Source organism: Pteropus vampyrus, unplaced genomic scaffold, assembly GCF_000151845.1.
Source record: "Pteropus vampyrus isolate Shadow unplaced genomic scaffold, Pvam_2.0 Scaffold4, whole genome shotgun sequence".
Lineage (NCBI taxonomy): Eukaryota > Metazoa > Chordata > Mammalia > Chiroptera > Pteropodidae > Pteropus > Pteropus vampyrus.
Genome location: NW_011888785.1, coordinates 23,453,074 through 23,468,365, shown reverse-complemented (window position 1 = coordinate 23,468,365; position 15,292 = coordinate 23,453,074). Strand labels below are relative to the sequence as shown.

The window sequence follows — 15,292 nt, the reverse complement described above, 5'->3', positions numbered from 1 at the left end:
TTTTTATTTGTAATATAAAAAGTCCATTATCTTTCAAAAGCATCAAAGTCATGAAAGAAAAAGGAAGACTGAGAAACTATCAGACTGAAGACAAAGGAGGTGTGACAACTAAATGAAATATAAGATCTGGATTGAATTCCAGACCAGAAAAAGAAAGATTTAGTGGGTTAGTGGATAAACTCAAAATTAGGTTATCACTTGTAGATATTTTAATAGTATCATATTGATGTTAACTTCTTGGTTTTGAACACTGTAATGTGTATACATATGACAATAAGAAAACTGATAAAAAGGGATGGGCAAAAGAACTGACTGTACTATATTCTGGAAATTCAAAATTTTTCTTGAAGTTCAAAATTATTTTGAAACAAAAAGTTTAAAAATTACATCATAAGCTTTGGTTTACAGAAAGACACAAACAAGCAAGCAAACAAAAACTTAGCATAATTGATAATGTTTAAAATTGATAAGGTATAGGGGAATTTATTCTTTAGAAGAATCCAAGATAGTTTTTACTTCCTTTGTGAGAATGTTTTATAGCCCTAAAACCAGTGACCATATAACTCAATAGAGCAATAATTATAGAGTATTATAATGCCACGTACATTTTTAAAAACAGTTAATGAGCAGAATGATCTAAATATGTACTATTTAGTAATCTGTCATATTAAGGATTATGCATTTTATGTTCAAATGTAAAGCCTGCTTATTTTTTGAAATTTCCAAAATAACAATTTTTGACAAAAAGTATTTCCTAAAAATTAATCAGTCATCTAAACTGAACTCCAAATATATATATATCTAAATTAAAGTAAAAAGAACTAGATTATTTGATTTTCTTTACCTGAAACTGTGTGATCTTTAGAATCTCTCGTTATTTTTATCCTTGCATGAGGAAAGATGTAGTGCACAGTCTTCCCGTTCATCTGTATAATCTAAGACACACATGTGATAAGGTAAAAAATCAATGTTAAAGACACTTAAAGTGTAATATATATATATATATATAACTGGACTTTTTAAAAGCATTGATAAATATATATTAGAAGATTCTCAAATGATCACCATTTAAGCATCATACAATATGTAATGATATTATTGTTTTCTGAGTTCATTATGGTCTTCACACTTATAACCAGTTTCTCTTTCAAACTGATTTGTTGTGGTTAAAAAATTAATGAGCACATGCAACAAGTTCTAAAGAATGTCTGTTACTATAGTAGCATCGAGTCAACGTTGACTCGATGGAGAATATATTTGGAAAACTGACAGTTGCTAATTTTGTTCTGGACAGCCTAGAAATGAAAAAGCATTTTTAATTTTCAGTAATTAAGTGGTGTTAGAAAAGAAAGAGAATATTCTCATAATCCACATCTCTATCACTAGGATCCTTTTATGTTTATGTAGCTTTGTGTTTATGTTTATGTTTATGTAGCTTTGTTTTCATTTCAGAATTGTGCTTTTGCTGAGCACATTTACTAGAAGTTTCAATGTACACTGGATGCTGAGATAATTCTGTATAAATAAGCACAGTTCTTGCTCATTCGAATACTTTCCGAAGCCTTCTTTGTATTCAAGGTGGTGTTACTGATGGTGTTATTTTACATTTACTGTTGATGTTCCTCGGAGAAGAGGAAGCAACACTTAAAGCTACTGTTGCAAATCTGTGATTTCAATTCTCAGTATTGAGACAAGAACATGAGAATACCATAACCTGCATTATCTTTGTTTCCACCTGGCGAAATAAGATTTCTGAAGCAAAAGTAAATTAGTGAATGTAAACTTGTGCTTTATATTTTATGGAACTTCGCTTTTAAATAAGGTTTATAAAATAATGAAACATAGAAATAGTAAAATATTTAGTAGTATCCATAGTGATAGGATTTTATTAGTATGGAATCTTATATCTATCACCTTAGGAAAATTTTGACTAAAATTACAAATGAAATAAAGTTTAGTAAAGAAACATTTAATACTACCCAATTCAGAATATGTTTAAGAAGTATGTGAGAATACTAAGCCAAAATATTAAATAGCATTTGAAGCCAAGTATACGTATATTTGGTGAAAGATTCTTTGAAATAGTCATATGGTTTTAACATGTCTTTGTCAATCCAGCTCTTAGAATTCTATATATTAAAAATAAAATACGTATTGAAAAAATGCAAGCTTAAATTATAGCCTTTAGATTTTATTCTTGTCAGGAAAGAATAAACTTAATCAAGTCTCTGATGAATATGAAACACTCCCCAAACAGCAGAATCCATTTAAGTCCAGAAATATTATATGACTACTGAAAAGTAAAACTGAAATACTGTTTTTAAGATTATAAAAATATTATGGTCAATATAATCAGTCAATCTAGTTAATTTTTTACTAATGCTAACTTTGTAAGCCACTGAAAACCTCGTTTATATTTATAAAAATTAAAAGTGTACATTTTTCTTCTTTCTTCCTCTCTCACTCCCTGTTCTGACTTGTACCCCTCTGTTGCTCTGTTCTTTGCTTCTCTTTTCTCTTACTTTCTCTCTACTACCATACTTACTTTCCATCCCTTTATCTTTCTTCTTTTTTCTATTTCTCTTCTTCCTCTTCTTTCCTTCCTCCCTTCCCTAATCTGCACTTAAAGGTCTTTATTTTTTTTTTTACTAAAAATTAAACCATGTGCATTGAAAATTCCACAACTGTTAAACATAACAATTTTTTTTAATACTGTAGGAAATTTAATTGATGGATATTTCAGTTTATTTCACATATCTTCTAATTTCATGTATTATTTAACAATGATTTTAAAAAGTCATTTTTTCCCACTTGGCCAACTATGAAAACATAATTTTGCCTTTTGCTATTCTCTCCATTCTCCAGACTAGAGAGAAGTGAATATAATCACATAGTGTTATTGCAGTCTAGAAGAGTAGTAGGGTTCTCAAATTTTTCATCATTGTTTTGCCAGTTAGCCAGTAATGTATTTTAATTTGTACCTATGATGGTGCTAGTAGAATGGATATTAAACATCTTTATTCCATAAATGGTGCTTTCAGATCATCTATGGAATCTCCTGTAGTTTCAAAGACTGTCTTCAACCAGTTTCATGAATTTATCTAATGAGTCAAACATTAACCTGCCAAAAATACTATCAATGTGGCCAAGAATCTTCATAAGGAGGAGATATCTGTCTCTCGTGTATAAACTAATTGGATCTTGGCTTTTTCCTAAGCATTTTAGGAAAGTATTGAGAGTTCTCCAGCAGATTGGGTTCATGGGAGGTGTGCTTCTGACAAATAAGAGTGGATGCATGGCCAGAGGATAGGACTAATGTCAAGTAGTGTCCCATATGTCTCCCCAAGAGGCTGGTCTCAGATATCATTGTCTTTTGGTAATTCTGCATTGAGAGAACTATCTCCTTTATGCCTCCCAAAATGAGAATTCTTCTTCTTCCTTACCTATAAATACTTCAAAAGTTGCTCTATTATTATTTTCATAAATTATTTCATAAATTATTTTCATAAATTAAACCTTCGTACTTATGAAATTATAACACTTTTGTTAATGTATCTTTTGTTTACACAGACATCCATCCTTCCCTGCACTTAAAAACCATGAATGCTATATGCAGGATAGAGAGTGCCCTTCTGAGGTTCCAAGCACTGTGCTAGGCACTGTATATTTACTGTGGTGGATGAAATAGGGAATCTAGGACTCAAAGCTGTGACATCATGCATGCAGTGCTATTGGAGCGCAATGCAATGAAAGAACGCTTGCTCCAGATTTGTGGGAGGCGGTAGTGGTTATGTCAGGGAAAGCTTCTTGTAAGATGGGGCATGTGCATATAGAGATCTATGTGATGTGTAGAGTTAACCAAAAGAAAAGAGGAAAGAGAGCACTCAGGTAGAGGAAACAAAACATTTACAAACTCAGAATAAAGAGAAAGAGTGGCTCTGGCAGAGGAGCTTAATGTACCTCAATATAGTAGTTACATGAGAATTGCAGAAGATGTGGGTATTAGTGCAGAAGTAGAGGTGTTTTGTACTAGTCAAGAAATGTAGACCTTTATAATCACCCTGTGAAGGGTATTAGTCCTACTTATAGGTGAAGTGACTGAAGGAAAAAAAAGAAAGGGGTCAACTTATCTGTTCAATTCACAAAGTAGAGTTGAATTTCCACTGAATGAATATGTATATGTATGTATGTATGGATATATATATATGGATATATGTTTATATTAGAAAGAAAACATATGAATTTGCATATTTGGTTTATTTGTATAGTTAATATAATTTTGAGTCTAATAAAAATTTCAGAAAAAAATTTCTATGTCTCTAGTATATGTGGTAGATAAAATATTTTTAAAAGCAGATAAGTTATTGTTTGCATTAGTCAATTTGGTTTTATTATTTTTGCCTCCAGAGCATTTTATGAGCATAAATTCTTGTTATGCATACATTTTCAAATAAAAGCATCTGGGCTTATAGTTACCAAGAGCTCAATATTACTTTTTTATGATTAGAGATGCAAAGAAGTAAATAAAATAAGAATGCTATTTTGCTATTCTCTCTAGACCAAAGTATAGTTATGATGAGTTAATGAGGAAGAGTAGTTGAAGATAATTATCAATGCAAAAAGCATAAATTCTGACTTTAAATAAATGTAATCAAAATGTATGTTGTCTTCTATATAGCTTCTATTAAGGAAAAAATTATAAAGAAAAACAAAGAAATCATTGTCACAAAAATCAGCATATTTGTTTTTTGGGGGGGTTAAGAATTACAATCTGGAAGGGGTACATGAGAGTTTTGGGGGGCTAGCCATTTTCCCTTTCTTGGTCTGTGTGGTAGTTACATGGTTTTTCACTTTATAACTAATTTATAATTCTATATATTTGCAGTTTTGATAATGTGTATACATAGTTGTCTGTATGTTAGATATCAAAATAAAAATGTAAAAAAATTATTAAAAATGTAAAAAATAACTTTTAGGAAGAAAATACACATCACTCTATTATATTTACCTATGTATTGTTCAAACAAGGATCTTTACATTTTCTACTTTATCAAAAACAGCAAGAAATTCATTAAGTGATTCTTAAATATATACCCTTTCTCCTTAATTTTGTTATGACATTGGTATCTAATTATACTGTTTAAACATAATGTACTATATCTTTAGCAGATCAAAATCATAAATCTGTAGATGTTAGTTACAGAAAATTAGAAAAAAGTGTCATTAGAATATTAATGTATATATACACAATAGAATTTATAAAATATGTTTTGAGGTAAATAGATTACTTTAAAATGTATCCTCAAAAAATATTAGTTGGATAAATTAGTTGGACAAGACTCTTCTGAGTATCCATGAAAATAGTAGTGTCAGGAAATAACTGTATGGAAGTGATTCTTTTTTAGCATTCCAGTTTATATATTTCATCTTATTAGGATTACATTTAAAAAACTGTGATTTCAGTGACTTGATCTAGATTTGTGAGAAATGCTAAACTTCAAAGAAACACATGAGGTAGGTAAGATATAATGAGTCTTATAGAGAGATTCTTATAAAATATATTCAAGAAAGTTATTTTCAGCTTACAAATTTATTATTTTAGTAATTGTAGATAAAAAGTTAAATTTACACTTTAAAAACATGTTTGGGATGATTTCATTAAGTTTTTTACTCCCCAGCCAGATATATTTGATAAGGTTGAAATTCAACTAATAAATATAATTTTAAGAATAATAAGATAGGCTAAATAAAAGTATAATTCAATAGTTTGATACTTTAAAATGAAATACAAAGAAATGGAAATTTACTGACATGCATATAGGGGTAAACATAATCTTAAACCAAAAACTTTTTAAAGATACCAAAAACTAAATAGAAAATATTTATAATATATAGAGAAGAATCTCAAAATTTCTAGAAAATGTAATAGCATATAGAAAAACAAAACAACAAAATTTTGAGAAAAGAAAATTCAATTTAAAAGCTCAAAATTTGTCCATAAAAACTAAAATTGCTTAGGAAGAAACCAAATGAGTATAATAAATATTATCTTTTAGTCAGTACTTATATGTGTAAAAGTCTTTTCTTTTATACTTTAATGTGACAAACAGTTTAATCAATTATAGTAAGTTCATATGATTCTTCTTTGTTCAAAATATGTTGTCTTTTATATCAATGAATCAGTAACCAAGCAGGATGATTTAAGAGTTAATGTATGTAAAATAAATCAACTATCTCTTTTGTGGGTATTTTAATGATTATGAGTATACAGCCTGCAAATATCTGATTTTTTAAGATAATTATTTAAGGCCATTTGGCTTACCAGAGAAATCTTCTTTGATTTATCCAACTATTGATCTCCTATGTATCTTTCAAAATTCAACTCAAACATCTCCTCATCTTTTCTAAAGTAAATAAGATCATTTTGGGTCATATTTATTTAATTGTGAAATTTATCTCTGTTTCACTTTCTTCATCTATAAATAGATATTAATTTAGAATATCTACTTTATATGAGTTCTGATAAAATCTAAAAATGAATACAGAACAAACACTTCTGTTCAATAGACTCAAAGACATGTTTCCCTCTTTTTCCAAATGAAGCCTTCCCTATGTCCAGCTGACTTGGTTTTGTCATCCTCATTTGCTATTCTTAATACCGGAACACACTGTTATTGGAGAGCATTGAAATTACTCAAATCTATTTCACCCAATATTCTGTAAGCTCTTCAGAAGCTTTATTGTGTAGCAGTGTTGGGTATGTTGTATTAACTTTACTTGTCGGAGGAATGAATCACAAATTGCCTGGTAGAAGCTTCATAGCTATGCTGCAATGTCAATCAGTCATGACTGATAAAGTAAGGTACTTACTACTGTAAGTTAATAAAAAAAAAAAAATTGAACTTAATTGACAAAAATCCCATGCATTTTAGGATAATTGAGACCATTTTAGCATGAATTTTTTGGGGGGAGGTGATTATAAATCTAAAAGAGATTGCTCAATATAGTACTTACTTGCTCTTGATGTTGACTGAGAGGTCTAGAGTGGACCAATCTTTCTGGCAGTTTTCGATCCAGACCATGTCCATTTTCCAAACGAGACTCCCTGGGTTTGTCAAACCAATCTGTTTCTTCACGACGCAGGTGATAGGCTTTGGAGAGCAAGGGAATATCAAATATTGCAACCCCAATTAATATAACTAATAGAGGGCAGCAGATGTTCTAAAGCATCAACATGCTCCAGGCTTGTTAACCATTTATACATTTCAAACTTAGATGAAGAAAATCACTTCCAATATTATGTTTAAAAATTTTTACCATGGAATAATCTAGAAAAAATGATGTGCACATCTGTTCAAATTCTTAGAGCAAAAAAAAAAAAAAAAATCAGGAGAAAAAGAAATTTAGATAGTGATTGAAATAAATAAATAAATAATAAGTAAGTAAATATTCCTCAGAAGTCATTCTATTCAACCTCAATTAGTTCTCACCTATTCACCTCTCCCCAACACCCACTACTAAAGTCTAAGGAAAATGTATCCCTTGAGTACAGAAAATTCTGCCACTTTCTCACTATCCCATTAATCCAGTAGCAATAGGTATGTGGCTTCTGACTTTGAACATCAAGTATCTTTTGAACACATGACATTTCTATGACATTTATTTAAAAAAATAAAATTTATTTCCAAGAGGATTACAAATATTATTGCTAAGAACATACATGTCATAATCACCGGGTAACCTAATATTAAAATGTATCATTTAGAAATTTTTATCAAAAATTGAACAATTATTTTCTGTGAGATCACAGATTTAAGAATTAGGTTGAAGAGTTGATTGCTTTTTGTGCCTATAATGTGACAAAACTCGATATCTTAAAATACTTTTTTGAAAATGCAACCATATTTAAGTACACAATTATTACTTAAAATTTTTCATCTCATTCAGTTCTTAGTAGTTCCAAGGTTTTTCGACGCTATTATTTAGTGACTTAAAATCCTATTTTATGTAATATGTATCATTTGACTTTATATAAAGTTTTATTCTTTGTATAAAGGTCTCTAATTAATAGTCTCTAGAAATACAATGTTGCTTCCTAAATGGCAGATGGAACAGCCTTCTCAATTGTTTATTCTGAAATATTTGTCGACAATGCTATTAATCTATATGCTCTCTGGACAGTCTAGCTTCTATAATGCCACAATACTGAGTTATCTCTATCACATTAGTGTTTTCTATTTATGTATATATCCCTGATTGTCTTATATTCCGAAACTTTCAAGACTATTTTTTTAAGGAAATTTTCATTATTTTTTGGTTGGCAGGATTGGTAAACCCAGAGCATGTACACCACTACTTACCTCCACCTCCCGTGAGCGTGGTCAGTGTTGCTGATTAATCACAGCATTTCTTCCCAATAAACACGAAATGATAAATAATGTGCCATAATTTAGTCACTCTTAGATTTGAGAAAATATAATGGTACATACCTCATTTGATTGTATATGTGCTTGTCTGATATCCCCTATTAGAGTCTAAGCTGCTTGAAGGCAAGGCTCATATCTTCTTTTTTTTTTTTTTATCCCTCATCACTAAAAACAATGCCTTGCAAATACCATAACATTCAATAAATATTTGGAAAATAAATGAAACATAAAAAATTAGTCATCAACCAGAGAAAGTAGTTAAATACCCTAATTTTAATATGCACATTTTAAAATTAATTTGTCCCTTAAACCTCATTAATAGTTATGCAATCTTTTCTCACAATCTACTGGATATTTATTATTTTTTATAGCTTTAATTTGACATGAAGTGACTAAATTATCAAAAAATTTAATGTAATAGAAATTTGATAAGTAAATACAAAACAAATCATCAGTCTCTAAAAATGGGTTAGATTATCTGAACCACACTATTATTTTATCTTACTTCTTAAATATATTTATAATGTATTCCTCATGAAAATAAAAATCTATACTTATTTTAATAAATGAATATTGCGAATAATGTAGTACATGATTTCACTTGAATATATAACTCTGCTAACTGCATTTGAAATACAGGTCTTTAAAACATGTTTCCTTGGCTGTGTCTATACAAATAGGGCAGAATCTCAACTTGACCAAATTTTGTCAATTTATTTCCATTTCTTATTACATACTTTGTTATTTGTTATAGTAACTCTACATGTAACTAAGATATCTACCACGCTTTGCATAGGAATTTATAGACCCACCAAGAAGAACCAGGTTGAATGAATGTGCTCTTAGATTCCGTCTTCACCATTTATAGCAAGTTGGACATAAATGCTAACTGTTTATAACTGCAATTGTCTGATCTGGCATAGTAGATCTACACATTAATAATAATATTTTCAAATTAGTCTAAATAAATTGTTAGAGATTAACACCCCCTTTTGTTAACTGGAATTTTCTTGAATTCTTAAATGTAAAATACAACTAAGCTATTTTTTGGGTCTAGCATTATTCATGGGCAACAGTTACATGAACAGTTTAATTTTATTCAGTATCAAAAACTGGTTAAACTATATATTTGTAAATGACTGCATAGATTGCTTTATTTTTGCATGGAGTGTACCTTGAAATAATGTTTTCGACAAAATATTTGTGTTTATAGAAATAAATATAACTGGACTGTTTCTAGTTTGGCTTCTCTCCAATCTGCTCAAGAGGGAAGGCTTCCTGCTCTCTGTTTATTCAAACATGCATGCATATCAAGTTGTGGACTTCAGCCTAATAGTCATAAATATTAAGCAATCAAAATTATGCATGAGTCCATGATTCAAGTGAGCTATGTCAAAATTAAAGTCATGTAGAACACATCTGAAAAACATCTTATAGTCTATAACCTAGAGTTAGATTGAATTTGGAGTAAGTACACAGGAAACTTGAATTTAGTTAAACTTGTTTTGTCTACATGACACTAAACAGGCTCTTGAAATCTTATACTTTTCAAAGTTATCTTCTAGAATTTTTCATTAAAAATTATTTTAAAATTCTTAATATTTTATGAGTTCAGAAATGAGTTATGTGAGTGGGAAAAAATATTTTCTACTTTTCTCTTTACACAAGCAATCCAGGATTTCAAAGGAAAAGTAAGCCATTGCTTACCAAAAGAAAAGTAATATGAGGATGTGATATAAAGGCAAAGAAAATATATAAGATTTAAAAACATACAATTTTTAAAGGTAATCACTACAATTTACACACATATTTTATATGTAAGTCAATTTGTTATAGTTAATCTAATTCTATGTCAACATGAACTTTATGACTAAATTTCTTGTCTGCTCAATTTTAAAATACATTTTAGTTTAACTGCTTAACTTCATCTAAATTTATTTTAATTATTTATATCTTTTATATCATCTTTACACAGTTCATAATTTTGTGTGTTGTATTATGTCTCATCATCTACTTTATTAAATCAATTTTTCACATAGTCCTTGATGATTATGAGTACATAACAACCAAACACATAATTACATATATGGTCATCACGCACACATAGACTTTAGGTATTCAGTTATGCCATAGACCTTTTAAGTTTTTGTTTTATTTTGTTATCTTATTGATATGATTATTGAAGAACCTTTTTATCCTCCTGCAGCAATCATTTTATATATATATAATGTGTGTAAAATGTGGATTATGAAAAAGTAAAGAAAAAAATAAAGACCACATATTATAACTCTAACTATGTCGATTCATTCAAACAACTGGCTCAATAAAAAAAAAAAAACACGGAGTGTTTTATTTAATTGACTAATTATCAATAAAAATGGTCATTCTAATAGCCAGAAGAGAAGAAAACAAATTAGAAAATTGACTAGTCTGTTGGAATTTCACTAGGAAAAGTAGTTTGTCCTCTTTCAAATCCAGTGATTATTTTAGTCCTATTCAAATTTAGATTGAACTTCTAAAGTCATGTTAATTTCTAGTTACAGAAGTAGAAAGAAAATCCTTTCAAGAAAACATATTTTCCTGCAAGTCCTCAGGAAAAATGTAAGATTTAAAAGTGGAGATATTCATGTTGGCTTAGTGCTTTGCAGTCTCCAAAGGCATGGAATAATAACACTTTTATTTGATCAGAAATATTGCATTTCTAGGACTCAAACCATGCCTACATTCAAATAAATGACAAAGGAGGAAGAAATGTTTTAAAAGATCCAGAGTCATGAGTCCTCTTTCATGAGCAAGACTCTTTATGTCCCTATACCTCTACTCCCTTGTCTTCAAAATCAGACTTGAACTAGGTAATTTTCCAAAATCCTTAAGATTCTATATATTTAAACAACAACAACAAAATATCATAAGCCAGTTTTTAGCTAAATAAGTTCTTGCTTTAAATCATTTATTCGGTATGAAATAACTAGTGAAATAATTTAGGGAAAAAAATGGGATGACGCAAAAAGTAAAGTGAAGGTCAAGTCTAAATGGGTGCACCTGGAGGGCTTCAGCTCCAAAATAGCTAAACTCATAAAATCAGTGTACAGAATTTCAATTTTAAATTTAAAGAAGACTTTACACATACTTGATAAGATTTAGTCATTATCATATTTGGTGCTAAGTTTTCTACTTTGTAATGCCAAAGTACAAACTTGTCAATTGTAATACTCATAATGAGAGAAATAAAATATAAACCTTGTATTTAAGGATTATTAAATTCTACATTATACTAATATCAGAGACTTATCCAAAAATTCTTAAAAGGAGAACATTCTCTGAATTAATAAACACTGATCTCACAAAAATTACATAAGTAATTTTCTATTACCAACTATAACAGAATAGTACTTAATGACTCTAAACTTTAATAGTTTCACAAACTGAAAAAGAATGACTGATAACTTTAAAAATGTATTTTAAAAATAAACAATGAAAAACTTTCCAACTATAGATTTAAAGGATGACCATATTTTATTGACACAATTATTTGATAATGGTTTCGGAAAAGTGAACACCAAACGAATCAGGCAAACAATCAAGAAAAAACAATAAAAGAATAAACTGAAAAGAAATAAAGAGACGCATGCTATAAAATCTATACACAAGATAAAATTTCCATTTACAAGAAATAAAATTGAAATAAACATGCAAAAGATACACCAAGCAAAGTAGAATACATCCTTGGAGAAAGATAATTAAACATGCAGAAAAATAAGAGTTTGAGGTTTGAGAGTAACAAGGTATTTTGAGGCCCAATTTACCTTCACTGTCTGACATGGCATGTTGGAAGTCATCCATGATGAATGCTATGTCACGGTCATAGCCTCGAGTCCGTGATTCTTCTCGCATGTGTTGCTGAACTTCAGGCAATGAGTGACTTGATCCAAACTGATCCCTGGTGTCTGCAGATATTGGTGGCAGGGGTCCAGCTGCAGCCCTGGCCATTCCCATTGGCTGGCCAACGGGACTGAGTGGACTTTCTTCTTCAGAATTCTGGGCTACAATTGGTATTCTTCCTCTACTCTGGCTAATTGGCAAACTGGTAGGCTTAGTTCTGCTAGAAGGTGATGCATGACTAAAGGAAACATCTAGAGCTTCAGCCTCTTGAGCTTTCAGTCTCAAAGAAGAGCTGGAAGAATCTCTTTTGATTGATAAATCAAGCCCATAGACAGAAGAAGGTCTGGATGAAGGTCTGGACCTGCTGCCACTACTGTATGGCTTATCTGCTTCCTCCTGAAGAGCTGACCGTATGGTATTTCCTAATGTGCCCAGTCCCGTGCCAAGAGATGATCCCATAAATTTTTGTTGGTCTGTAATATTTTTTCTGAGGCCAAAAGTGATATCATCTTGAAGAAGCCTTGCTCTGGAAGAAATTCCACCAATTGATGAAGTGCTAGAAGTCATATAGCTTGAATAATCAGGTTCAAGGTCTCTACTTTCTTGAATAGGTGAAAATTTCGATATCTTAGGGTCAATTAGTGATTTCTTATGCTTTGACTGCTTTTGATAAAGTATGGCTGCTGGTAGTTGCTTTGCTGCTTGTTTTTCAAGTGTGAGTCGACTAATGCTGTACTTTTCAGATTTTGGAAAATGTCTATAGCTAGTATCAGCATGATAATAATGGGAAAGACCAGCAAGGTGATCTAAGCTCTCTGCCCCTCTGCGGAATTCTTGTTTAATCTGATGCTTCAGAAGCTTTAACTCATAAGGATCCTCCATTGGATCTTCCTCTGCTTTCACATAACTATGCAGTCTAGAGGAAGTCTGTAAAGGTGCTAGAAAATCTGTCACATCTTGAGACCTCCGTGTTTCAGTGGTTCGAAGCAGACGGTCTGTTTTTGACAGATCCTTTTCATGAAGACTAAATGCAGTGCTTAATGCTGCTGTTCCTTTGGTAATCTCTCCAATGTCATCAATTAGGACAAAATTTCTTGGAGTATGATGGTCAATATCTGCATAAAAAGAATCTGCAGATATGCTTGATATTGGACTGCTCGCCATGCTACTTCTCTCCTCCAATCCTATTCTCAAGTCTAAGCTATTGTACTTACTACCAAGATGGGAAACCGCATATGTATTATCAGTAGAAACAGGTGCTATCATAAGGGGTTGGTTGCGAATAACCTCATAGTTTGAAGTTATCTTGGGTTCCAAATATAATGTAGTTTGCCGTGGCTTTTGTTGTATCACCATCATCTGTGATGGTAACTGATAAGAAGGTTGCGGGGTTGGTGTAGGTTGAGCTTGAGGCGTGAAGGACATTGTTGCCACAGCTTGGAATGTTGGCTGAGTCTGGTAAGGTGAAACTTGCTGATGATACAAAGTTTGTTGCTGAAAATGGGATTGTTGGGTGTATGGGGTGGGTGCTTGGGTAGGAAGAGCAGGGGAAGAGTACTGGTATTGTGTATAAGGACTCGTAGGAGGAACTGGTTGAGATTCTGTTTGGGTTTGTGGGGGTATAAACTGGCTGAATTCAGTTTGGGGAGCAGTTCTTGGTCGCTCTATGCCATGCTGACTTTCTATTCGGGTTGGTCTGGTGCTGCTCACTTCACTGTCAGACATGTAGTCCCTATCCTCGGCTACCCCCTGGAGGTAGGCTCGCTCTCTCTTTTCTCTCTCCTTTAATAATGCCTCTTTCCTCCTGTTAATTCCCATTTCCAGGTACCGTAACTTGGCATCGATCTCCTTTTCTTCCTCATCAAGTTCTGCTTGTTTCTTTCTAAGCTTTGCAGATTCCCTCTCCACAAGATCAAGCTCTCTGTCTATGTCCTGAAGAATCTTGGCTCGTGCCATTGTGTTGGTTCTGCAGATCCTTCTCCTGGAAACTGTGCCCATTGTGCTGTAAGTCGACTGGGTTCCTGTGGAGGTCTCTTCAGGAGGTGGGTTTGGCAGAGTTCTCTTAACTTTTTTCTGGATGCCAGAGGGTGTCATGGTTTGAGAACCTTTCGTCTATAATTAAATAAACAAAGTAGAGTATTTTATTAGCAAAGAAAAATATTAAAGATAAAAGAACTCTATAATTTACATTTAAATAAAAATGATTTCATATATGTTTTATGTATGACAGCATTTTAAAATAAATGTTTTACATATAATTTTTCAGGTATTCATAAATGAAATTAACTGAAAAAATAATTTTTCTTTTTAAAACTGGTCATTATTATAACTTTGTAACATTAGAAGTGAATTTTGAAATCAAGCACAGAACTCATTGCTAGGCAGACTCTTAGGGGTACTCTAAAACCTCATTTTCCATCCTATTTAATATGCATAATATTATTTACTGAATAAATTCCTAGAGTATTTGTGTTAATTATATAAAATTTAAGTCATATTTGTTGAAGGTGATGCTCATTTACCACTAAGTTCAATCATTTGCTTCAATCTTCCCATTTCTGCTTGGTTACCCCATATAGTGGCTGTCCTTTCTATTCTAGTCATAAAATGTTTTGAAATTAAATCCTCAAATCCTTTGATGTCTCCACCCACCCCCCCCAAAAAATAGTAATCTGAACTAATTTCCTATTAAATTTAATCTTTCAATGTTTTTGTGACTATTTGGGCTTTTTATTTTCTTTCAACTTTATTATTCCTTAGCTTCTTCATAATGGTTTAGGAATTTCTATATGAAGCAAAAGAAACTTCAATGAAAACTCGTTAAAATCTTTTTCTTTAATTAAATAAAGTATACCACTGGTGAGTTGTCAGATATTTTCAATTTTATTTGTTAATTTGTCATAAACTTGCATTCTAAGAATCACTAGTTTTGAGAATCATACAATTTTAGAATACCAAAAGGAAAGAGAGAACATATTCACTAT

General features: G+C 31.1%; 1 protein-coding gene across 1 annotated transcript in view; it reads right to left on the bottom strand.

Moving 5' to 3' along the window:
* PCLO (piccolo presynaptic cytomatrix protein) overlaps window positions 1–15,292 on the bottom strand; it is a 368,833-nt gene that overhangs the window by 134,196 nt on the left and 219,345 nt on the right. The window contains exons 7-9 of the mRNA XM_023533486.1: window positions 12,233–14,420; window positions 7,015–7,151; window positions 845–935 (exon numbers count right to left, since the gene is read on the bottom strand). Coding sequence (XP_023389254.1) covers window positions 845–935; window positions 7,015–7,151; window positions 12,233–14,420 — 2,416 coding nt within the window. The remainder of the gene's footprint in view (window positions 1–844; window positions 936–7,014; window positions 7,152–12,232; window positions 14,421–15,292) is intronic.